At 41.3% G+C, this 25,578-nt stretch overlaps 5 protein-coding genes across 8 annotated transcripts; 3 read left to right on the forward strand and 2 right to left on the reverse strand.

Moving 5' to 3' along the window:
- Positions 1 to 446: 446 nt before the first annotated feature.
- Positions 447 to 12,707, forward strand: LOC113746024 (tripartite motif-containing protein 16-like). Its single transcript, XM_027280201.1, has 2 exons — positions 447 to 462; positions 8,586 to 12,707. The coding sequence occupies exon 2, from the start codon at positions 8,612 to 8,614 to the stop codon at positions 10,109 to 10,111; it is 1,500 nt and encodes a 499-aa protein (XP_027136002.1). The 5' UTR covers positions 447 to 462; positions 8,586 to 8,611; the 3' UTR covers positions 10,112 to 12,707.
- On the forward strand, positions 1,364 to 3,277 carry cideb (cell death inducing DFFA like effector b). The gene is made up of 5 exons (XM_010748238.3): positions 1,364 to 1,517; positions 1,869 to 1,983; positions 2,157 to 2,315; positions 2,401 to 2,591; positions 2,707 to 3,277. Exons 1-5 carry the CDS (start codon positions 1,492 to 1,494, stop codon positions 2,846 to 2,848), a joined length of 633 nt encoding a protein of 210 aa, XP_010746540.2. The 5' UTR covers positions 1,364 to 1,491; the 3' UTR covers positions 2,849 to 3,277.
- homezb (homeobox and leucine zipper encoding b) lies at positions 3,468 to 6,227 on the reverse strand. The gene is made up of 2 exons (XM_010748239.3): positions 6,114 to 6,227; positions 3,468 to 5,121 (listed from the first exon to the last, which is right to left on the reverse strand). Exon 2 carries the CDS (start codon positions 5,095 to 5,097, stop codon positions 3,745 to 3,747), a length of 1,353 nt encoding a protein of 450 aa, XP_010746541.2. The 5' UTR covers positions 5,098 to 5,121; positions 6,114 to 6,227; the 3' UTR covers positions 3,468 to 3,744.
- LOC113746026 (tripartite motif-containing protein 29-like) lies at positions 6,204 to 21,105 on the forward strand. 3 transcript variants are annotated; one of them, XM_027280229.1, is made up of 3 exons: positions 6,204 to 6,220; positions 18,732 to 18,826; positions 19,167 to 21,105. In XM_027280229.1, the coding sequence occupies exon 3, from the start codon at positions 19,210 to 19,212 to the stop codon at positions 19,966 to 19,968; it is 759 nt and encodes a 252-aa protein (XP_027136030.1). In that variant the 5' UTR covers positions 6,204 to 6,220; positions 18,732 to 18,826; positions 19,167 to 19,209; the 3' UTR covers positions 19,969 to 21,105. The 3 variants fall into 3 exon arrangements, with proteins under 3 accessions (XP_027136030.1, XP_027136023.1, XP_027136020.1); XM_027280222.1 differs by lacking the exon at positions 6,204 to 6,220 and adding an exon at positions 18,419 to 18,642; XM_027280219.1 differs by lacking the exon at positions 6,204 to 6,220 and having other exon boundaries at positions 18,419 to 18,826.
- On the reverse strand, positions 21,105 to 25,542 carry gmpr2 (guanosine monophosphate reductase 2). 2 transcript variants are annotated; one of them, XM_019262537.2, is made up of 10 exons: positions 25,414 to 25,542; positions 24,872 to 25,009; positions 24,158 to 24,277; positions 23,712 to 23,795; positions 23,437 to 23,610; positions 23,254 to 23,335; positions 23,047 to 23,153; positions 22,751 to 22,793; positions 22,506 to 22,665; positions 21,105 to 22,426 (listed from the first exon to the last, which is right to left on the reverse strand). In XM_019262537.2, the coding sequence occupies exons 2-10, from the start codon at positions 24,956 to 24,958 to the stop codon at positions 22,237 to 22,239; spliced, it is 1,047 nt and encodes a 348-aa protein (XP_019118082.1). In that variant the 5' UTR covers positions 24,959 to 25,009; positions 25,414 to 25,542; the 3' UTR covers positions 21,105 to 22,236. The 2 variants fall into 2 exon arrangements, with proteins under 2 accessions (XP_019118082.1, XP_019118083.1); XM_019262538.2 differs by having other exon boundaries at positions 24,872 to 25,002; positions 25,413 to 25,507.
- Positions 25,543 to 25,578: the final 36 nt, after the last annotated feature.

Genomic DNA, 25,578 nt, shown 5'->3' on the forward strand with positions numbered 1-25,578 from the left:
GGTAACCTAACAAAAGACTACCAATAAAATAACTAACATTAAAACAAACTGTGTTTGTGGTTACATAATATAATAAAATTAAAAAAAATGTTATGATGGTAAATAAATAAATAAATAAATTAAAAAAAAATAATGTGTTATGATGGTTAAAAAAATAATAATAAAATTAAAAAACTAAATGTGTTTATGGTGGGTAAATAAATAATAAATAAATAAATAAATAAATAAAACTAAATGTGTTATGATGGTAAAAGTAAATAAATGAATAAAATAAAAAAAAATAAAAAATGTGTTATGATGGTTAAAGAAATAATAAAATAAATAAAAAATAAAAAAAGTGTTAGATGATGGTTAAAAAATAAATAATAGAAAATAATCATTAAAAAAAACTTGTTATGATGGTTAAACATAATCAATAAAATAAACTAACAAAGTGGTTATGATGGTTAAAATAAATAAATAAAATTAAAAAACAAAATGTGTTATGATGGTTAAAAAAATAAATAAATAGAAATAATAATTAAAAAAAATTGTTATGATGGTTAAAAAAATAATAAATAAAATAAAATAAAAAAGTGTTATGATGGTTAAAAAATAAATAAAATAAATAAATAAATAAATGTGTTATGAACAACATTTAAGGTGGAATATTTAGAGCTTTTTAAGGTTGAACATGAATATTAATTATGTACTAATAAAAGTTGACAATGGCCAAGAAAAAAAGGCAAAAACAACGATAACAGGTAGCAATATGAGTTTATATCCCTACATATAGTGAGATATTAATGTTGTTGTTATATACAGTAGATACATACAATCTTTAGACGGATTAGAGCCAGACTGTATTACTTATTGCATGTAATATTATTGCATATAAGATAGTTTAGACTTTAATGGTCCCAAACTAGGATAAGATATGCATGAAAAAAAATTATTAAATTAAAAGTTATAGACATTATATACATATTTCGAGCATACAGTGTATGCATCTTGGATCATTTGTATCATGCTCATATATATTTATATATATAGATCTTTTTAAATCATGTCTTAAAAAAGATTTCTATGTTTTTTTTTTATTGCTTTATATTGTCGTCTTACATGGTGAGGGTAGGTGTTATATAATAGAGCTATATACAGAAAGCTGTGTCTGATAAATGCGCTTTCCTGCTGTAAAATGTCCTGCTCGGTAGTCACAGATCTAGAAAGAAAAAAGAAAAAGTGATTTATGATATATATTTATTTAAAAAGTGCCATTAAAACTCTCATACAAAGAGTTCATTATATTTTCCTGCTTGTCAGATAAGGATGTCTCTCACAGGCGAGATGAACTTTGCCCTGTGTTGTTCTGTATCTGACTTATCACCAGGTTTGGGGCAAAGTCCAGCTGTTGGGTCAAAGACAAGCTGTACTAACAATACATTACAATTTGTTTTCCGGACTCTAACCAAAACACTTCTCTAAAAGAAGCCTGTGAGAAGACTGACGAGCATGGATACCACATCTTCATTCCTCAAGTAAGTAAAGAATACATTATGGCCTGTGATATTGTATCGATCTGCTTCATGATACCTTCGCTTGATCAACAATGTGAACAACACTGTGTGGCTGTTAGAGCCTACAAATGAATATATAGACCTAAAAAATAAGTGATTAATTCAACAATATAAAAGATAATAAAAAGTAAAACTAATTTGTGTAAAAGACAAGGGGTTCCACTAGACTTCAGTTTATTATTCATGTCGTCATGTTTTACTTGGACACATGAACGGATCCATTGTTAATGTTAAGTCGTTAGTCAAGTCCAAATGTCAGAGGATCCGACACATTAAATAAATAAATCAATAATTTTTCTGTCTTTCCTTCAGATCTGTGACCAAACGAGTGTGGTCTCCACCACAGCGTCCCTTCAGGGTGTGCTGTCACGACAGGGAGACCAGGAAGGGCATCACAGCTGGGACCCTGGAGGAGCTGAAAGAGAGGGTGAGAGTAACTGTAAAAGATGAATAATACAGTAATATAGTATCGTATAATAATAGAGATATACAAGAATCAGGGTAAGGCTGCTTGCAGTATATATTATATAGTCAATAATGTAAGATAATGTATAAAAAATGATTCTACTGAGGACATTAATGTGTGAATTTGTGTTATAGGTATGCCAGGCTCTGCTGCTGACCCTGTCTGCAGTGTCTCTGTCTCTGGTTTGTGAGGACGACGGCACAGAGGTAGACTCTGACGAGTTCCTCATCACCCTGCCCGACAACACCATGCTCATGGCCCTGCAGCCTGGGCAGACATGGAGACAACAGTCGGTATGTTTTGACCGAAGAAGCCAAATCCTATTTATTATATATATATATATGTATATATTCATGTGACTTGTCTCTCATCACCCAGGGTTCAATTGTGCCCAAATCTCAAGACCACAACAAGCCTCGGACCGGAAGAGACATAGCTCGCGTCACCTTTGACCTTTACAGGATGAGTCCAAAGGATGTTTTTGGCTCCCTCAGTGTGAAGGCCACATTCCAGGGGCTTTACTCCGTGAGCGCTAACTTTCAGTGTCTGGGGCCCAAGAAAGTCCTCAGGTAGGCCAAGAGGTGGAGGGGAAATGACGGTTGTTAAAACCTATGTTGCCAGAGATTAGAAAAAAAAGCACTACTTATCATACTGATGACACTTTATCTGCTTCCTGTTTTTCAGAGAAGCCCTGCGTGTAGCCTCCACCCTCTTACACGCTGCTGGACACCTGCTTATCACCTCCGCCTCCATGATCCGCCGCATTATCGAAGGCGCTGAGCTTTGGCAGCCGCAGAGGGGAGAGTACACAGCCAGCTGGAACTGACGGAGCCAAGAGGCGCTCATTTATTAGTGACGTGGTGTAACTCGCATCTCAATGGGAAGCCAATGGATTGTATAATTGTTGTGCTGCTTAAAATGAGGGAAAGAAACCACTTTTTTAGATGCTGACAGCTGAGAAGTATTTGCAAATGTTAACAGTGTTAAATATTTTGATTATGCTTCAGTTTGTGAACAGAATGTAGAAGACAAACAGAAATCTTCAACGATAAAGTGCCATAAACTGTCTTTGGTAATAACATAGGAGCTATTAATATAGTTATTCTATTTTTGTGCAATATATTCTACATAATGTCTGACAATTGTGAATGTTTTTGTTAATTTGGTGTTGAATTTGTTTCTATCCTGAGAACGAACCACTGAAATCACGTGGAAACACTGTCTTGTTTGGAAAAAATGCAATATTACAGTACTTCATTTTGTAGTTTATTAATGTACCTGATCATAAGATGAGTCATGTTTGAACAAGAAGCAGCAATCAAAATTTTATTAAATGACAATGAAAACGTCTTGAACGTAGACTGTACGTACATTCAGGCTTGGCATTCTCCAATGTCAAGGCAGAGATGTTTATCTTTGTAGATTTCTTTTGTTTCCCACAAGAGGGAAAATATATAACAGCGAAAAATAACACCGGCGTTCTTCTAAGTTATTTTAAACATCAGCCCAGATGTTCATGCTTTCAACCACAAAACTAACGTAACAACAAAGATGAGGTAAATTCACAAGAATGTAGTTAACTTTTTATCAAGACACACGTGTAAAAGCTGTCTGAAAGTTCAACTGCAAAACAAACTTTTTGACCCTAAATAACACAAAACGCACAACACTGCTTCTTCTTTCTGGTCCATCTTCATTGGGGCATGAAGATGGAGGGTACCTCTACTCTGGAGGCAGCGGCACATTTTCATCCTCGCCACAGTTTTCACCCTCGTCAAGCTCAAACTTCGGCATGTTTTGTTCACCGCTGTCCATCTTTGCCAGCATGTTCAGGTACTGCCGGTACATGATGTTGGCCAGCGCCTGGCTGTGCTGCTCCTCAGTCATCCAGCCCGGCTTTCGTTCCTTGATGTAATAGCGCATGTCGCCGTACCACTGTACCAACGTGTGGCGGGGGACGCCGGTCAGCACAGACAGCTGGTCATAGTCCTTACTGTCTGGGTACTGGCAGCGCGAGAAAGCCTCCTTCATCATCACCAGCTGCTCCCGTGTCTTCCAGTTGATCCGAAGGTGACGGTCTGCAACGACAGGAGTGGTCATCTTCGCGAGCTCCTTCACTTGGACACCACTGTGGTCTGCCAACTGTGCTTCACCCTCCAGCTTAAGCTCCAATTCTGCTTTCTCCTTCAAGCCATTTTCCATATTTGGGGTCTGGATGTCAGTGACTTGAGGCACATCAGCGGCTTGGCTGCTGGGTGGAGGAGCATCCCACGCCTGATCAGGCACCACAAGGCTCTTGTGAGCAGGCCACTCTTGGACGGACAGTAATCCTTTGCTTGCTTTTGCCTTCTTTTTCTTTCTGGAGAAAGGCGTTGTCTCCGACTGAGGGGATTTTGTGGACTCTCCTTTAACTTCATCACATCTTATTTCTGTTTGTCCTGCTCTCTCCACCCTCTCTCTCTCTGTCACTGTCGTCCTTTTCTTCTTTCTCCTTTTGTCTTCCTCTAGTTCTCCTACTTTGCTGTCGTTCTCTTTCTTCATCGGTTTCTCCTGCTTATTTGCTGTCATATTTTCTCCCATAGTGCTTCCCTCTTTTGCACTCTGTTCTTCCCTAACCTTTTCCCCCTTCTTCCTACCAGACCTCTTCTTCCCTCCTTTATCCTTTTTCAGCTCCTTCTTTCCCCAACTGGGCTTGATCTTCTTCCGAACATCCCTGATGTCTTTATAATCCCAGCTGATGCCGTAGCGGAGCCGCTGTACCATAAACCAAACCTTCACCTGGTCTGGGTGCAGAGAGCAACGCTGAGCCAGTGCAGCCGTTTGATTCTGTGTCAGGTATGGGAAGCTATCAAAGGCCTTGTCCAGCTGCAGCTCTGTTGCACTGTCTAGCTGTAGGCTCGTCTGGTCAAAGTTGATCCATATAACCTTCGTACTGTCAGAGACCACGGGGAGACACACCATGCTGTTCTGGTTCAGACTGAAAGCCACCGCTGGTGCAGTGTTTATTTCTGATAAAGTCGCATCAGGGGTCTCTTGACTGAACATGGGGAGTCCTTCAGCAGCTGTCTGCATCATCTTTCTCGTCTTTGGTAATGCCTGCTGTAAAGGGCAGATAAACAGAAAGGGACATTTTCATTAAAAAAGAAAATGAAAAAGAAAAAGAAAATCATCTGAACACACTTCCATCTTGTCTACAATCTGTTTACAATTCATAGTTCACGCTATACGGTATACCTTTAATATTTCTGGTTGTATTTGGCGATTGTGAACCTCAAACAGTGAGGAGGATTACTTTCATGTCAACCTTATAAAGAACATAAATTGTCATGTATTAATGTCCCTGAATAAGCCTAAAATGTCTATCCAGTTCTATATCTATAAGTGGACGTAACTTAACTTTCATTTTTTCATTTCACATACTCCAATACCTACCATTACTTTAATAAAACAGGGTGTAAAATTAATATTATGTTATATTATGTATAATTAATATTATGTTACTGTTGTTTATTCTATTCTTATTTACTCGTACATGCATTCAAAATGTTACTTTTTTAAACTTATTTTACATATTATGAGCAAAACTATCAAAACATACTTTTAACATTTCTTTTAAATAACTGAACATTAATATATTATTAAAGTTCTTAGTAGGTAGAGCCAATTTTAATTTTCTATACTGCTTTTTTTGTGTTTAATCTGTATTACATGATATGTATACTAGTACTTCAAAAGTATTAGCTAAAATAGTGCAATATATCCCTCCAAAATGCAGTAGAAGAAAGTGACATATAACGTTCATAGCAAAATGAACAGTTAATGCTCGAATATTTCTTTCTGTTGCCACCTACATAGAAGGAGAGATAACTAATTTAAATATAAACAGTTAAACATGTTAATTTCATGTTAACTAAATAACTGACATTGACATGATAACATTAAAGAAATAACGCTGGTGCTTAATTCGCATTACTTTGGGTAAAAAACAAAACAAAACATAGCTAACGTTAGCTAACTAGCTAAGTTTAACTGAACTCTAACTTTACGTCACGCGTCGTTTACGTAACTAACGTCCAACACGGCTGACTTACCCGTCTCCGAAGTAACAAACGACGACGTACGAATGATAGATTACCGTCACTGATCGATTGAACCGCGCCTGCGCACTAGCGTTGTAAGCTTTTGGCGGGCTAGCTTGGTAAGTAGTTTGCTCGTTTTTCTTTTTAGCCGATAATTATTCGTCTTTTCCGCGGCAGTATCAACAATACACCGATATTATTGTTGACTTAATTACTAATCAATGGTTTGTAGTTCATACCTTTAGCTTTAAACACAGAGAAATGTCTTTACAGTGACAGTTTTTATCCTATTATTATGACTTTTATCTCACAATTATGTCTTTTACCTCATAATTATGTCTTCTATCTCACAATTATGACTTTTTAAATCACAATTAACCTCATATTTATGTCTTTTACTTCATACTTATGACTTTTTGTTTTATTATTATAACTTTTATCACATATTTATGACTTTTTCCTTATTATTCTGACTTTTATCTCATAATTATGATATTTTCACACTTTCTACTGATACTATCACACTTTTGACTTTTTATCACATAATTATGCATTATGATCTAATAATATCGACTTTATTATAACCTTTTGATAATAGTTATGACTTTTTACCTCATATTTTCAACGTTTTATCTTATTACTATGACTTTTTATTTTATTATTGTGACTTTTTGTCTTATAATTACGATTAAGCATGTGGATTTTTTTTTTAATCAAGGCTAAGAAATGGACTATCATAGAAATGTGATGTCCACATTTTCTCTACACGATTATATATGGAATAAATGCAAGTTTAAAATAATACAAGATAATGAAAATGTGTATTACTTAATAAAATGTACCATCACTTGCCAGTTAGTTGCCACCTCATCACCTACCTGGTTGAAATGTGTGCAGTCTAAACAGCCCTGTAATAAATCCCACCTTCATTAAATCTATGTAATATTTAAAATTTAAAACTGCAACTTTCATATAGGTGCTGTGTTACTTTTAGTTGGCAGTTGAGTGTAGATTTTTACCAGTCGTATATCATTAATCTGTTCTGACTGATAAGGTAAGGTGAGGCTTTTTATGAACAAACAAGGTGACACACTACAGTGATAAAACATTTTATTATGGCCTCATATTTTCCAGGAAATGATACTGCTGGGGAGTACAGCTCACTCTATCGCAGCAGCAACAGGCAAACATCTAACTAACTTTAACTTTCAGTGTCAAATTTCTGCCAAAACCAACAAAAGAGCAACAAGGGACTCCTCATCTCATAAATAAATTGTCACACCCATGGGTGATCATTTGTAATGTGGGAGGTAAAACTTGCCTGATAACCTAACCAAACCAAACCAAACCAAACCAAACAAAGGCTGCAGTCAAATGTAAACTCCACCCCCTGAATGTTTCGTTTAGTAGGAGTCGACACTGTTGTGCAGTGCAGCTGTGACAGAGCATTCAGACCAGAAACAGGCAAACAACTACATTCAACAAAAATCAACTTTCGTTTTCTTTTTTTTGTAAAACAAAGTCAACAAGGAGCAACAATAAGGATCCAGAGGACTTTGTTCAACATTGAATACTATTCAAGGAAATATATTGAAGGACTTCCTGCTTCTGAAAACATGTCGGACAACATACAAAAGGACCCACAAGTTATCCTCTGCGAAATGTGTACAGAGGAGGATAGAAAACCAGCACGGAAGACCTGCATGAAATGTGAGATCTCCATGTGCGTCCAGCACCTCCAGGCCCACCTGACCACTCCTGTGTTACTACAAACCCATCCTCTGACTGAACCCATGTCTTCATGTGGGACCACTAAATGTCCCCAACATGGAAAACTCCTGGAGTACTACTGCTTGGATGACATGACCTGTGTGTGTGTTTCTTGCGCCATTGAAGACCAGCACCGCCTACACAATATGAAGACCTTCTCCACGGCCCACAAAGAGCTCATGGAAAAGCTGAATGCTGAGCAGCAGGTGAAAACTGATGATGAGAATGTGAGTCTGGAAAAGTGGGAGAAGAGTGAAAGAGAGAAGCTGGGTCACTCCAGTGTGCGTCTCATAGAGGCTGTGACTAAACTGCGTGACATGGCCCTGACCAGTGTCCAGAGTTCAGTCTCTGCTCGTATGACGTCCTTAAAAACCAGCAAGAACAGCATGCAAGCAGCACAGAACGAGAAGGACACCTACAGGTTCCTGCAGATGTATTCTCAGGTGCATCAGGATGTAGAGAAGGCCAAAGCTGTGGCTCTGAGGAAAGGGTTAGAGCCTGGCGCTGATCGTGACAAACTGGTTAAGGAGATGAGAGAGAATGGTGAAAAGATATTAGAGCAAGCAGACGACTTATGGGGATCCCTGTTGACTCTGGTTGACCCAGAGAACCACCAGGAGCTTCTTCCCACTAGTTCAGACCAGAGTCAACAAGGAGCAACAATAAGGATCCTGAGGACTTTGTTCAACATTGAATACTATTCAAGGAAATATATTCAAAGACTTCCTGCTTCTGAAAACATGTCGGACAACATACAAAAGGACCCACAAGTTATCCTCTGTGAAATGTGTACAGAGGAGGACAGGAAACCAGCACGGAAGACCTGCATGAAATGTGAGATCTCCATGTGTGTCCAGCACCTCCAGGCCCACCTGACCACTCCTGTGTTACTACAAACCCATCCTCTGACTGAACCCATGTCTGCATGTGGGACCACTAAATGTCCCCAACATGGAAAACTCCTGGAGTACTACTGCTTGGATGACATGACCTGTGTGTGTGTTTCGTGTGCCATCGAAGACCAGCACCGCCTACACAATATGAAGACCTTCTCCACGGCCCACAAAGAGCTCATGGAAAAGCTCAATGCTGAGCAGCAGGCCTTACTGGTGAAAACTGATGATGAGAATGTGAGTCTAGAAAAGTGGGAGAAGAGTGAAAGAGAGAAGCTGGGTCACTCCAGTGTGCGTCTCATAGAGGCTGTGACTAAACTGCGTGACATGGCCCTGACCAGTGTCCAGAGTTCAGTCTCTGCTCGTATGACGTCCTTAAAAACCAGCAAGAACAGCATGCAAGCAGCACAGAACGAGAAGGACGCCTACAGGTTCCTGCAGATGTATTCTCAGGTGCGTCAGGATGTGGAGAAGGCCAAAGCTGTGAATCTGAGGAAAGGGTTAGAGCCTGGCACTGATCGTGACAAACTGGTTAAGGAGATGAGAGAGAATGGTGAAAAGATGGTGAAGCAAGCAGATGACTTATGGGGATCCCTGTTGACTCTGGTTGACCCAGAGAACCACCAGGAGCTTCTGCCTACTACTTCCAGGCAGATGTTTGAACCAAAGAATTTGAGCCCTGCCATGTCACTGTCCAAAGACAAAAGGATGGTTTTCTACAATAGTTGGCTTGGACAATGTTCTGCCACTCTTCTAATCAGTAGTACCCAGTCAGTTCATAGCCTTTCAGCCCGTTCTCCTAACATTCAGAGGTGGGCGATCAGCCTTTCCAGAGACTATGACTGGACCATTGGTTTATGTGACAAAGACTCTGTAAATAATATAATGGGCGGAACTGTTTATGGCCTCTGCTGCAAAGATAACAAGCTCAGCTCTCTCATGAAAGATTATCAAGAGTTTGGGCAGCAGAAAACAGTTTTGTCTGCATTAGTTTCACGTCAGGATGAAGATGAAGCACAGCCTGAAATGGTGGAAGTGTTTTGGAACGTTGTTGCTTCCTCACTCTCCTTCTTCAGCAGATGCAGACAGCACCAGAGCAAAGAAATAATCACAATTAAGATGAGCCTAGACACCTTGAACTTGGTCCCCTTTGTTCAACTAGTGGAAAGAAGTCAAAATATGTCCCAGCCACAACTGCAACTGCAGAAAGCCTATGACAGGTCTGACTCTCAGCCCAACAGGATGTACTCGTATGTAGTCGTCCATTGCTCTTACCAGGATAATTGTTGCTGTGAAGCATGTATTAACAGCGTATACAGCACAGAGGTGGTTTGTGAGCTTCAGTAATTGGTGGGACATCACTGATGATTGCTAATCATTATACAAAGCTAAGAAGTGCATGGCTATAAATATCTACAGTAATAATGTCTATTTGCTGTCCCGGGAATTTTATAAATCTTAATGATTAGTGTTAAGTTGCAGTAAAACGAATAAATAGTGCAGTCAGGGCAAAGATCTCACTCATAACATATTCAAAGTATATTTAAAGTAAGTCTTTTAAGAAAAGTGAAGCAAATCCAAAGATGCAAATGTCATGAAATCAACATCTCATGAATAAATTCTCACACCCATGGGTGTTGATCATTTCTAATGTGGGAGGTAAAACTTACCTGATAACGTAACTTAACTAAACCAAACCAAAACAAACATAAAGGCTGCAGGCAAATTTAAACTCCACCCCCCAAAGTTTAGTAGAAATCGAAACTGTTGTGCAGTGTAGCTGTGGCAGAGCATTCAGACCAGAAACAGGCAAACAACTAAATTCAAAACAAACAAAAATCAACTTTCATTTTAATTTTTTTGTAAAAACAGACTCAACAAAGATCAACAAGGAGGATCCTGAGGACTTTGTTCAACATTCAGTAACATTCAAGGAAATATATTCAAGGACTTCCTGCTTCTGACAACATGTCGGACAACATACAAAAGGATCCACAAGTTATCCTCTGCGACATGTGTACAGAGGAGGACAGGAAACCAGCACAGAAGACCTGCATGAAATGTGAGATCTCCATGTGTGTCCAGCACCTCCAGGCCCACCTGACCACTCCTGTGTTACTACAAACCCATCCTCTGACTGATCCCATGTCTGCATGTGGGACCACTAAATGTCTCCAACATGGAAAACTCCTGGAGTACTACTGCTTGGATGACATGACCTGTGTTTGTGTTTCGTGTGCCATCGAAGACCAGCACCGCCTACACAATATGAAGACCTTCTCCACGGCCCACAAAGAGCTCCTGGAAAAGCTCAATGCTGAGCAGCAGGCCTTACTGGTGAAAACTGATGATGAGAATGTGAGTCTAGAAAAGTGGGAGAAGAGTGAAAGAGAGAAGCTGGGTCGCTCCAGTGTGCGTCTCATAGAGGCTGTGACTAAACTGCGTGACATGGCCCTGACCAGTGTCCAGAGTTCAGTCTCTGCTCGTATGACGTCCTTAAAAACCAGCAAGAACAGCATGCAAGCAGCACAGAACGAGAAGGACACCTACAGGTTCCTGCAAATGTATTCTCAGGTGCGTCAGGATGTGGAGAAGGCCAAAGCTGTGGATCTGAGGAAAGGGTTAGAGCCTGGCGCTGATCGTGACAGACTGGTTAAGGAGATGAGAGAGAGTGGTGAAAAGATGGTGAAGCAAGCAGACGACTTATGGGGATCCCTGTTGACTCTGGTTGACCCAGAGAACCACCAGGAGCTTCTGCCTACTACTTCAAGGCAGATGTTTGAACCAAAGAATCTGAGCCCTGGCATGTCACTGTCCAAAGACAAAAGGATGGTTTTCTACAATAGTTGGATGGGACAATGTTCTGCCACTCTTCTAATCAGTAGTACCCAGTCAGTTCATAGCCTTTCAACCCGTTCTCCTAACATTCAGGGGTGGGTGATCAGCCTTACCAAAGACTATGACTGGACCATTGGTTTATGTGACAAATCCTCTGTAAATAACTTAATGGGCGGACCTGTTTATGGTCTGTGCTGCAAAGATAACAAGCTCAGCTCTCTCACGCATCGAGGAAAGACACAACTCACAAATGAAGCACAGCCTGAAATGGTTGAAGTGTTTTGGAACGTTTCTGCTTACTCGCTGTCCTTCTTCAGCAGAACCGGACGGCACCAGAGGGAAGAAATAATCACAATTAATATGGGCCTCAACACCTTGGACTTGGTCCCCTTTGTTCAACTAGGAGAGGAAAAAAGTCAAAATATTCCCCATCCACAACAGCAGAAAGCCTTTGTCAAGTACAGCTTTGCCAAGCCCAGCTTTGGCGCGTTCAGCTCTAGCGGGTTCGCCTTTGGCACGTCCGACTCTAGCGGGTCCCCCTTTGGCGGGTCCGCCTTTCAGTCTCCCATGGGGACAACTTATGGAGTGGGCCATTCTCACCAGGCTAATTGTTGCTGTGAAGCATGTATTACCAGGGTATACAGCACAGAATTGGTTTGTGAGCTGCAGTAATTGGTGGGACATCACTGATGATTCCTAATCATTGTACAAAGCTAAGAAGTGCATGGCTACAAATATCTACAGTAATAATGTCTATTTGCTGTCACTGGATGATTACAAATATTAATGATTAGTGTTAAGTTGCTGTCAAATAAATAGAGTGCAAATATCTAGTGTTCAAAATATATATCACATACTATAGGCAAATGAATGTCTCTTGCTTCATTGTATAACAATGTTATTTTGATTTGACTACTTATTTCTGCCTCCCAGTTTAAGGTGTATGTCTCCATCTACTGGTGGTGGATGTGTCATTGCTCTCACATATCTTACACTTTGTGGTCTAATTAATTCAGTAGGAATAATGGAGCAAGGAATTTATGTCTGTCATATCGTATATACATTGTGAATGATCTGATCAACAATAAAACCAGAAAAGTTTTAAGATGTGGGATGTTTTTATTGACCAGTTGAAACATAGAGTGAAAAAAATTATTAAAAAAAAAAAGCATTTTAATTTTACATTTTGCCATTTTCACACCAACATGACAGTAAAAAAATTAAACAAGTCAAAGTTGATAATAATAGTTTGAAATAAACCACAGACTGTGTGAAATGAAATCATACCCAACACTGGAACCAGACACTCCTGTGTTACTACAAACCCATCCTCTGACTGAACCCATGTCTGCATGTGGGACCACATTGGATTATCAAGGGCTGATGAATATCTGAATTTCATAATTTGCATGCTTTTTTATGACGGGATTATGCTGCTATCCTGTTGTTATGAGAGTAGTGTGGTTCCCTTCAGGAGTAGAGCACTGTGTACAGTGAGTGAGGTCATTCAGCCACGTCTCTGTGGTGCTACCCTCTCCACACTCCCTCTGGTTAGCACTTTTAGGTCCTCCATCTTACTGTGGAGAGATCTTCCGCTCCCCATGATAACAGACCACAGATCCGGCTCTGCATCCCTGTCTCCTTCTCCTCACTTCAGCAGGGACCTCCAGTCTTTCCACAGAGTATACTAACGCTGCCTAGCGCTAACAGCTGTCCACGAGTGTAAACAAGAGTTATCTCGATATCTCTGGAAAACAAAGGAAATAATGACCGCTTAGGGCTTCCATAGCAGGCAAAGTTAAACTCCACCCCCTGAATGTTGAAAACATTGAAACTGAAAGTGCTGTGTAGTGATGCTGTGACAGAGCATTCAGACCAGACACAGGCAAACAACTACATTATAACAAAAATCAACCATCATTTTCAGTTTTCTGCAAAAACAGAGTCAACAAGGAGCAACAAGGAGGATCCTGAGGACTTTGTTCAACATTCAATAATTTCCAAGGAAATATATTCAAGGACTTCCTGCTTCTGTAACATGTCGGACAACATACAAAAGGACCCACAAGTTATCCTTTGTGAAATGTGTACAGAGGAGGACAGGAAACCAGCACGGAAGACCTGCATGAAATGTGAGATCTCCATGTGTGTCCAGCACCTCCAGGCCCACCTGACCACTCCTGTGTTACTACAAACCCATCCTCTGACTGAACCCATGTCTGCATGTGGGACCACTAAATGTCCCCAACATGGAAAACTCCTGGAGTACTACTGCTTGGATGACATGACCTGTGTGTGTGTTTCTTGTGCCATCGAAGACCAGCACCGCCTACACAATATGAAGACCTTCTCCACGGCCCACAAAGAGCTCATGGAAAAGCTCAATGCTGAGCAGCAGGCCTTACTGGTGAAAACTGATGATGAGAATGTGAGTCTGGAAAAGTGGGAGAAGAGTGAAAGAGAGAAGCTGGGTCACTCCAGTGTGCGTCTCATAGATGCTGTGACTAAACTGCGTGACATGGCCCTGACCAGTGTCCAGAGTTCAGTCTCTGCTCGTATGACGTCCTTAAAAACCAGCAAGAACAGCATGAAAGCAGCACAGAACGAGAAGGACGCCTACAGGTTCCTGCAGATGTATTCTCAGGTGCGTCAGGATGTGGAGAAGGCCAAAGCTGTGGATCTGAGGAAAGGGTTAGAGCCTGGCGCTGATTGTGACAAACTGGTTAAGGAGATGAGAGAGAGTGGTGAAAAGATGGTGAAGCAAGCAGACGACTTATGGGGATCCCTGATGACTCTGGTTGACCCAGAGAACCAACAGGAGCTTCTTCCTATTCGTTCAGACCTGATCTTTGACCCACAGACCTTGAGCTCTGGCATGTCACTGTCCAAAGACGAAAGGATGGTTTTCTACAATAGTTGGCTCGGACAATGTTCTGCCACTCTTCTAATCCGTAGTACTGAGTCTGTTCCAAACTATCAGAGGTGGATAATCAGCCTTTCCCAAGACCTTGACTGGACCATTGGTTTATGTGACAAACAGTCGGCAAAGAACTGGAAGAACGGACCTGTTTATGGTCTGTGCTGCGAAGATAACCAGCTCTGCTCTCTCACGACAGAGCATGAGGATGGTTGTGGAAAAATTTTCTCTGAAGTAATCACACGTCAGGATGAAGATGAAGCACAGCCTGAAATGGTTGAAGTGTTTTGGAACGTTGCTGCTTCCTCGCTGTCCTTCTTCAGCAGAACCGGACGGTACCAGAGGGAAGAAATAATCACAATCAAGATGAGCCTCAACTCCTGGGACTTGGTCCCCTTTGTTCAACTAGGAGAGGAAAAAGGTAGAAATATGTCCCACGAGAAATGGAAGTGCCCCTGTGGGAAGGATTACTACGTTGATGGTAACCAATACAAGTATAATAGGTGCTGGTACTCTCACCAGGATAAGTGTTCATGTGGAGCATTTATTGGTGGTTTACGCACCACAGAGGTGGTTTGTGAACTTCACTAATAAGTAATTACACAAAGCTAAGAAGTGCATGGCTGCACATATCTACAGTAATAACGTCTATTTGCTGTCACTGGATGATTACCAATCTTAATGATTAGTGTTAAGTTGCTGTCAAATGAAAATAGAGTGCAAATATCTAGTGTTCAAAATATATATCACATACTATAAGCAAATGAATGTCTCTTGCTTCATTGTATAACAATGTTATTTTGTTTTGACGATAATGTTTCTCTTATTTTTGCCTCCCAGTTTAAGGTGTATGTCTCCATCTACTGGTGGTGGATGTGTCATTGCTCTCACATATCTTACAGTTTGTGGTCTAATTAATTCAGAATGGAATCATGGAGCAAGGAATTTGTCTGTCATAGCGTATATACATTGTGAATGATCTGATCAACAATAAAACCAGAAAAGTTTTAAGACGTGGAATGTTTTTATTGACCAGTTGAAACATGGAGTGAAAAAAATTATTTAAAAAAAATGCATTTTAATTTTACATTTTGCCATTCTCACACCAACGTGACAGTAAAAAAATTAAACAAGTCAAAGTTGATAATAATAGTTTGAAATAAACCACAGACTGTGTGAAATGAAATCATACCCAACACTGAAACCAGACACTCCTGTGTTACTACAAACCCATCCTCTGACTGAACCCATGTCTGCATGTGGGACCACATTGGATTATCAAGGGCTGATAAATATCTGAATTTCAGTTTTCATGCTTTTTTATGACGGGAGGTGCAAAAGTATTTGACACAGAAAGAGTTAAACTAACAGAGGCTGCAGGCAAATTTAAACTCCACCCCCTGAATGTTTCGTTTAGTAGAAATCGAAACTGTTGTGCAGTGATGCTTTCAGACCAGAAACAGGCGAACAACTAAATTCAACAAAAATCAACTTCCTGCAAAAAACAGTCAACAAGGAGCATCAAGGAGGATCCTGAGGACTTTGTTCAACATTGAATACTATTCAAGGAAATATATTGAAGGACTTCCTGCTTCTGAAAACATGTCGGACAACATACAAAAGGACCCACAAGTTATCCTCTGCGACATGTGTACAGAGGAGGACAGGAAACCAGCACGAAAGACCTGCATGAAATGTGAGATCTCCATGTGTGTCCAGCACCTCCAGGCCCACCTGACCACTCCTGTGTTACTACAAACCCATCCTCTGACTGAACCCATATCTGTATGTGGGACCACTAAATGTCCCCAACATGGAAAACTCCTGGAGTACTACTGCTTGGATGACATGACCTTTGTGTGTGTTTCGTGTGCCATCGATGACCAGCACCGCCTACACAATATGAAGACCTTCTCCATGGCCCACAAAGAGCTCATGGAAAAGCTCAAAGCTGAGCAGCAGGTGAAAACTGATGATGAGAATGTGAGTCTGGAAAAGTGGGAGAAGAGTGAAAGAGAGAAGCTGGGTCACTCCAGTGTGCGTCTCATAGAGGCTGTGACTAAACTGCGTGACATGGCCCTGACCAGTGTCCAGAGTTCAGTCTCTGCTCGTATGACGTCCTTAAAAACCAGCAAGAACAGCATGCAAGCAGCACAGAATGAGAAGGACGCCTACAGGTTCCTGCAGATGTATTCTCAGGTGCGTCAGGATGTGGAGAAGGCCAAAGCTGTGGATCTGAGGAAAGGGCTAGAGCCTGGCGCTGATCGTGACCAACTGGTTAAGGAGATGAGAGAGAGTGGTGATAAGGTGGTGAAGCAAGCAGATGACTTATGGGGATCCCTGTTGACTCTGGTTGACCCAGAGAACCACCAGGAGCTTCTGGCTACTAGTTCAGGTCTGATGTTTGAACCAAAGAATTTGAGCCCTGGCATGTCACTGTCCAAAGACAATAGGGTGGTTTTCTACAATAGTTGGCTGGGAAAATGTTCTGCCACTCTTCTAATCCATAGTAGCCAGTTATTCTGTAGCTTTTCAACCCACCAGAGGTGGGTGATCAGCCTTTCCCAATACTGTGACTGGACCATTGGTTTATGTGACAAACGCTCTGTAAATAACTTAATGGACGGACCTGTTTATGGTCTGTCCTGCAAAGATAACAAGCTCAGCTCTCTCACAACAGAGTATCCAGATTTTTGTAATGCAGCAATCCATTTTCAAACTTTTGGGCTGCAGAAAACTGGCATGACCGAAGCAGAGGCCCAACACAGAGTTTTATCTGCATTACTCACACGTCAGGGTAAGAATGCAGCACAGCCTGAAATGGTTGAAGTGTTTTGGAACGTTGCTGCTTCCTCGCTGTCCTTCTTCAGCAGAACCGGACAGCACCAGAGCAAAAAAATAATCACAATTAAGATGAGCCTCAACACCCGGGACTTGGTCCCCTTTGTTCAACTAGAGAAAAAAAGACTAAATATGTTCCAGCCACTACGGCAGCATCCCTTTGCAAGGTTTGCCTTGCAGCCTGACAGGGTGCAACCTTATGTAGTGGTCCATTGCTCTCACAAGGCTAATTGTTGCTGTAAAGAATGTATTGGTAAGGTGTGCACCACAGAGGTCGTTTGTGAGCTTCCGTAGTTGGTGGGACATCACTGATGATTGCTAATCATTATACAAAGCTAAAAAAGTGCATGGCTACAAATATCTACAGTAATAATGTCTATTTGCTGTCACTGGATGATTACCAATCTTAATGATTAGTGTTAAGCTGCTGTCAAATGAAAATAGAGTGCAACTATATAGTGTTAAAAATATATATCACATACTATAAGCAAATTAATGTCTCTTGCTTCATTGTATAACTGTTATTTTGTTTTGACGATAATGTTTCTCTTATTTCTGCCTCCCAGTTTAAGGTGTATGTCTCCATCTACTGGTGGTGGATGTGTCATTGCTCTCACATATCTTACAGTTTATGGTCTAATTAATTCAGAATGGAATCATGGAGCAAGGAATTTATGTCTGTCATAGCGTATATACATTGTGAATGATCTGATCAACAATAAAACCAGAAAAGTTTTAAGACGTGGAATGTTTTTATTGATTGGTTGAAACATGGAGTGAAAAAAATTATTTAAAAAAAAAAGCATTTTAATTTTACATTTTGCCATTTTCACACCAACGTGACAGTAAAAAAATAAACAAGTCAAAGTTGATAATAATAGTTTGAAATAAACCACAGACTGTGTGAAATGAAATCATACCCAACACTGGAACCAGACACTCCTGTGTTACTACAAACCCATCCTTTGACTGAACCCATGTCTGCATGTGGGACCACACTGGATTATCAAGGGCTGATGAATATCTGAATTTCATAGTTTGCATGTTTTTATGACGGGAGGTGCAAAAGTATTTGACACAGAAAGAGTTAAACTAACAGAGGCTGCAGGCAAATTTAAACTCCACACTCTGAATGTTTCGTTTAAGTAGAAATCGAAACTGGTGTGCAGTGATGCTTTCAGACCAGAAACAGGCAAACAACTAAATTCAACAAAAATCAACTTCCTGCAAAAAACAGAGTCAACAAGAAGGATCCTGAAGACTTTGTTCAACATTTAATAATGTAACAGACCTTTAACATGGTTCAGCATGTTTCATATAAGTTATTTTCAAACGTAGTTTATGTTTTATTCTATTATTCTTAATGTCTAGGAGGACGCTTTTATTTTGAAAGGAGCCTGGTTGGAAGTAGAGTGGCTGGCTTAATTAATTTTGTTCATCTGGCACGTGGCTGCGGAGCGCACAAGGTTTGTGGTTATTTTGTTTGATGAGAATGTTCGTTTTTTGTGGTTATGTGGTGCTTTTTGTAACTTTAGTAATGTTTAAAATGTTTGAGACGGTTAGCTTACTCAGCAGTGTCTGTGTATTGTGGATATGGTTATGAATAATTAAAAATGAATTCAAAGGTTGCTAAAACATTTAATTTTGAGTAATTAAAGGGGTTAAAATGAGTTTATGTTAGAAATATAAAAATGTACTTTTACAGATTTTAAAGGTTATAGTATTGTACATGGTTTGACTTGAGAAGTTAAGTTGAAGTTAAGGTGAAGACGGTAATGTTTTCTTTCTTCTTCTTTTTTTTCCAAGGAAATATTACAATTAGTACTTCCTACTTCCTGCTTCTGAAAACATGTCGGACAACATACAAAAGGACCCACAAGTTATCCTCTGTGAAATGTGTACAGAGGAGGACAGGAAACCAGCACGGAAGACCTGCATGAAATGTGAGATCTCCATGTGTGTCCAGCACCTCCAGGCCCACCTGACCACTCCTGTGTTACTACAAACCCATCCTCTGACTGAACCCATGTCTGCATGTGGCACCACTAAATGTCCCCAACATGGAAAACTCCTGGAGTACTACTGCTTGGATGACATGACCTGTGTGTGTGTTTCGTGTGCCATCGAAGACCAGCACCGCCTACACAATATGAAGACCTTCTCCACGGCCCACAAAGAGCTCATGGAAAAGCTCAATGCTGAGCAGCAGGCCTTACTGGTGAAAACTGATGATGAGAATGCGAGTCTGGAAAAGTGGGAGAAGAGTGAAAGAGAGAAGCTGGGTCACTCCAGTGTGCGTCTCATAGAGGCTGTGACTAAACTGCGTGACATGGCCCTGACCAGTGTCCAGAGTTCAGTCTCTGCTCGTATGACGTCCTTAAAAACCAGCAAGAACAGCATGCAAGCAGCACAGAACGAGAAGGACACCTACAGGTTCCTGCAGATGTATTCTCAGGTGCGTCAGGATGTGGAGAAGGCCAAAGCTGTGGATCTGAGGAAAGGATTAGAGCCTGGCGCTGATCGTGACAAACTGGTTAAGGAGATGAGAGAGAGTGGTGAAAAGATGGTGAAGCAAGCAGACGAGGGGATCCCTGTTGACTCTGGTTGACCCAGAGAACCACCAGGAGCTTCTGCCTACTACTTCAAGGCAGATGTTTGAACCAAAGAATCTGAGCCCTGGCATGTCACTGTCCAAAGACAAAAGGATGGTTTTCTACAATAGTTCGATGGGACAATGTTCTGCCACTCTTCTAATCTGTAGTACTGAGTCAGTTCATAGCATTTCAGCCCGTTCTCCTAACATTCAGAGGTGGGTGATCAGCCTTTCCAAAGACTATGACTGGACCATTGGTTTATGTCACAAATCCTCTGTAAACAACTTAATGGGCGGACCTGTTTATGGTCTGTGCTGCAAAGATAACAAGCTCAGCTCTCTCACGCATCGAGGAAAGACACAACACACAAATGCAGCACGGCCTGAAATGGTTGAAGTGTTTTGGAACGTTGCTGCTTCCTCGCTGTCCTTCCTCAGCAGAACCGGACAGCACCAGAGGGAAGAAATAATCACAATTAAGATGGGCCTCAACACCTTGGACTTGGTCCCCTTTGTTCAACTAGGAGAGGAAAAAGGTAGAAATATGTCCCAGGGGAAATGGAAGTGCCCCTGTGGGAAGATTCACCACTTTGATGGCAATAATTGGGGTGATATGTCCTATTCCTCTCGCCAGGTTAAGTGTTCATGTGGAGCATTTATTAGTGGCTTATGGACCACAGAGGTTGTTTGTGAGCTTCAGTAATTGGTGGGACATCTCTGATGATTGTTAATCAATATACAAAGCTAAGAAGTGCATGGCTACACATATCTACAGTAATAATGTCTATTTGCTGTCACTGGATGATTACAAATCTTAATAATTAGTGTTAAGTTGCTGTCAAATGAAAATAGAGTGCAAATATCTAGTGTTCAAAATATATATCACATACTATAAGCAAATGAATGTCTCTTGCTTCATTGTATAACAATGTTATTTTGTTTTGACGATAATGTTTCTACTTATTTTTGCCTCCCAGTTTAAGGTGTATGTCTCCATCTACTGGTGGTGGATGTGTCATTGCTCTCACATATCTTACAGTTACTACAGACTCTGGTTTTAATAATTCAGAATGGCAACAAGAAATTTACGTCTATCATATTGTATTTACATTGTGATTGACCTGATTAATAATAAAGCCAGTGAAGTTTGGAGATGTGGAATGTTTTTATTGACTATTCGAAACATGAAAAAAACAACGAATGCTTCTTAATTTTACATTTTGCCATTTTTACACCGACGTGACAGTAAAAAATGAAACAAGACAAAGGTGATAAGAAATAAACAACAGACTGTGTGTGAAATGAAACCATTCTCAATACTGATGCTGTAAAACTTTCAAGGCTAATTACACTGAATGACCACTTAATTTAAAGGCTATAATGAATAATAAATTCATTTAAATGTGCATATCACTAACAATAAACCCGCACAAACGTTGGTACTGAGCAGGAGCAGCCGGAAGAGAAATCTACATAATAAAACCTCTGCTATGAATTCAGCATTTCATTACAGTGTACTGTATGTGCTCTAGCATTCAGCATATACTGGTCCATGTGTAAATTCTCCCAAATATAATTCACCTACAAACATATTTATGCAGTAGTAGGTGCTGGAAACAATGTATGACACCAAAACACATGGAAACTAAATGTCAGACTCTCAAATCTCATATTCAAGTGCAAAATTTAATGAGTGAATGATTGAATTTCTAAAAACCGTAAAATTTCCTAAATAGCCACAGCAGCAGCATATACATATATATATATATATATATATAAATATATTTAGGCTTTCTAAATATTTTAAAACGTTTGCTATAATTTTAAGTGAGTGATGAAGGCTTACAGTATGATGTCGGCACAGAGCATGGAGACGTCGGAGAGATTGTTCATAAACAGCTACAGAGTTGCATACATGTAAAACAAAAAAAACAACAACAAAAACAACTGGAATGATGAGACAGCAGACCTGCAAAGAGCGAAAGACTTGCTCAAGCTCGTATCTTACAGAATAGCCCCTCGAAAAACTTGGCTTGTATGAAAAGAAGTAACATTCAGAGTGTGAAGCGACTCGGAGTCTGTGACACAACACGCTAAAAATTGCATTGAAATTTCAGTTCAAAGAACTGTAACTGTAAAAACGATAGGTAAAGTAAAATGGCAGTATTTAATTACTAACACATGTGTCTGTTCGCATGGTCAATGCACAAACAACATGTGGGAATCAGGCAGGCAGCGCCGCAGACTTATCCTCGACATCTGAGGCAGGTTCGAGCCGGACGTTCAGCTGTCGTTGCCGAACACAGTGTTGAGCTGTTGGGTGACCCTGATGAAAGTGGTCCTGCGGCTCAGCTCCTTCAGTTTGCCCGCGCCGACGTAGGTGCAGGTGGAGCGGACCCCACCCAGGATGTCCCGTATTGTCACATCAACCGGACCTTTGTAAAGAACTTCGACCGTCTTCCCCTCCGACGCTCTGGAGGCAAAAGAACAGAGAGTACTATGTGCACACCAATCACAGCTCTGTAAGGTTAGTGCTTATCACGGACTCCTACCTGTACTCAGCCACGCCTCCTGCATGCTTCTTCATCGCCGTGTCGGAGCTCATCCCATAGAACAGCTTGTATTTCTTGCCATTTTTCTCGATAACCTCGCCCCCGCTTTCTGAGTGGCCAGCAAGCATCCCGCCCAGCATCACAAAGTCTGCTCCGGCACCTGAAAGAGCAAACCAAAAAAAAAAAAGTGAGAAGTCTTGCTGCGGTTGAAATTCTTAGTGCAACTTTGGAGAGAAAAAACTTACCAAAAGCCTTCGAGACATCTCCTGGACAAGTACATCCCCCGTCCTGTGAGAGAGAGAAGAGATGTTATGAGCCTGGACACACAAGATAATCTAATCTAACAAGTCACACTGACCTTGGAGAGAGAAGAGGGGATTGAATTACACAAAACAACATCGGAGAGGCTATGAAACATTTTACCTACTAACCAAAGAAATTTTAGGTAGATTAATAAATAGTTTATTAATAAATAGTAATTTGTTTCTTTAGCATCTTTAACTGTGTAGAAATTCTGGATTATCATAGAAGAGTCACTCACAGAGATGATGTGACCGCCCAAGCCATGAGCTGCATCTGCGCATTCGATCACAGCGCTGAGCTGGGGGTACCCCACCCCTGTCTTCTTGCGGGTGGTGCACACAGAGCCTGTCGAAGGAGACACGGAGGCAAGAGATGACTTAGATTCAGATAACCTCGGGGTGGTGATGTGTTCTGCACAGACGTAGAAACATGTTAGCGGGCTCACCTGGTCCGATGCCGACTTTGATGATGTCAGCGCCGGCCAGGATCAGCTCTTCCACCATCTCACCCGTCACCACGTTTCCTGCCTGGGCGTAACAAAAAAATGTTTAACTGATTACAAAGAAATATCGACGCGTAAACACTCTCACGTCCAGATGCCGGCGTTTAAAGGCAGCCGTCTACTGACCATTATAGTGTGAGAGGGGAACTTCTCCCTGACGTCTTTGACGAAGTGAACAAAGTGTTCGGAGTAGCCGTTGGCCACGTCTACGCAGATATACTGCAGGTCGGGCACCGCCGCCAAGATGGCTGAAATCCTTTCAAAGTCACCGTCACCGGTGCCCGTGCTGACCGCGACGCTCTGGGAGACAAACAGAGAAGAGAGAGATGTGTGAAGATAAATACAACCTTTAATAACCTCCCTGAGATTTAGGGTTACGTGATAATTAACACTGCGAGTACCTTCACGCACTCGGGATGCTTCGTCGCAAACTCCAGCCAGTCGTCCACGGAGTAATGTTTGTGAATCGTGGTGAAGAGAGTGAACTGAAGAGAGAGAGAACAAACGTTAAAGTAAGCAATATATGAGTACATCTTTCTTTAATTTATGAGGTGCTACTCGTCTTATTTAAGTCATTTGTTTTCCTCGCAAGGTTATATAAAAATATCTTACACATTAGCCGCCAATACTCTGGCATCAGGGCTCGTTAAGACTAGATCACCTCCCGTTTTTAATCTGCTCTTTGGCAAAGGAAGGAGACACTAGGGCCTGTCCTCATTTGTAATATAGGGATTATTAAGCGTTACAGCGCTCACTGCCTGGATTAAATTAGGCTCACCTAGTTTTGTTCCGACTACCATTCGCTTGACCCCGACAACAAGCGATGTCGGATGTATGTATGATCTACCTGATGCAAAGCCAGGGCCATCTCGAAGGTCCCCACGGTGTCCATGTTTGCAGCGACGATGGGGATCCCTCTGTAGCTGCCCTTGGAGTTCCTGAAAGTGAAGCTCCTCATGAGGTCCACCTGGTTGGAGGCAAAGACAGGAGAGACATTAGTGTTCTGGCTTAGATTTATGTGTTACGACAGCCACGGGTCAGCTTGTGGTTTGTGGCTAAAGTGGAGTTCTTTAGGTTTTAACTTTCACACGTTTAGAGTAAAGCGACAAACTCTGTCAGCAGCTCTGAGCTCGGTGCGCAGCCATCGGGAGGGTATCGTTTAACCTTTAGAGAGAAGAATGTGCTGACTGGAGGTAGAGCGGAGAATTGGGTTGGAGTTGCGGACCAGTCGGAGTTAAGTTTGCTGAGTTTTGAGGTGTCCAAGTGGAGGACGAGCAAGGGTTAGTCATGGTCAGGGATAGGGGGGATGGGGGCAACAGGGTGTCCAGCTCGATAATATAGAGGAGAAGTGGGTTGGAGTTAAAGGAACGTGGAACGTGACCGTCCGTGGGGGAGCAGAGGGTCGCGGTTTAACAAAGTTTCGAGTGTTTCTTGTGCCAGCTTTGTGAGTAGGAGGTCTGCGGACCAGTTTGCTGAGCTTTGAGGTGTCTAAAGCGGATGTTCATGTCACCCAGGGCGAGCAAGGGTTAGTCATGGAGACGAGATGATGCGTGTACCGAACCTCGCTCCTCGACTTGAGCGTGCTCCGCTTTGGACGGAGGAGCACGTCCTTGAAGTCCAGCTTGATGTCATTCTCGATGCGAGGCATTCTGGAAACAGGAGGTCACGAAAACAAAAGTGGAATGGGGCCAAAGTGAACCTGTGGGGGGGAGGGAGAGAGAGGTCAAAGGTCAGGATAACCTGTGGGGGGGAGGGAGAGGGAGGTCAAAGGGAGGTCAAAGGTCAGGATAACCTTTCATTAGGCACGGTGCAGGGAGTGAAAGGAAACAATTAAAATGTCAGAAACAGCGAGAACTGTTATTACCAATGTGTTTAAATGTAATAAGCATATCTTTAAATAGTCGGTGTTTGCTTAGAGAGGCTGTATTTACTGACAGACACCATGTAGCAGGAACCAACGTCAAAATTCAGGTTACATCGGTTTAAAGTGTCAAAAAATGAGAATTTATTTGCTTAAACTTGTAAATGGTTTACCAAAGAATGTCTTACTGGTTAAACAACAAGTGTAGCTTCTTGTATATTTGTCAAAAATTGAGTATTTACCTGTAGAAAAGTGTGTGAGCCGGTTGTTTCCTTTCCAACCGTCGTCTTCGTCGTCGTGTGTGTGTGTGTGTGCGCGGGAAGCGTTACGGAGGCGGACACCAACTGACATCCATGTTGTAGTTCTTACAGCGGTTTAACCGGCGAGAAAAGCTGTTAGAAAAACTA

Source organism: Larimichthys crocea, chromosome I, assembly GCF_000972845.2.
Source record: "Larimichthys crocea isolate SSNF chromosome I, L_crocea_2.0, whole genome shotgun sequence".
In the NCBI taxonomy this organism is placed as follows: Eukaryota; Metazoa; Chordata; class Actinopteri; family Sciaenidae; genus Larimichthys; species Larimichthys crocea.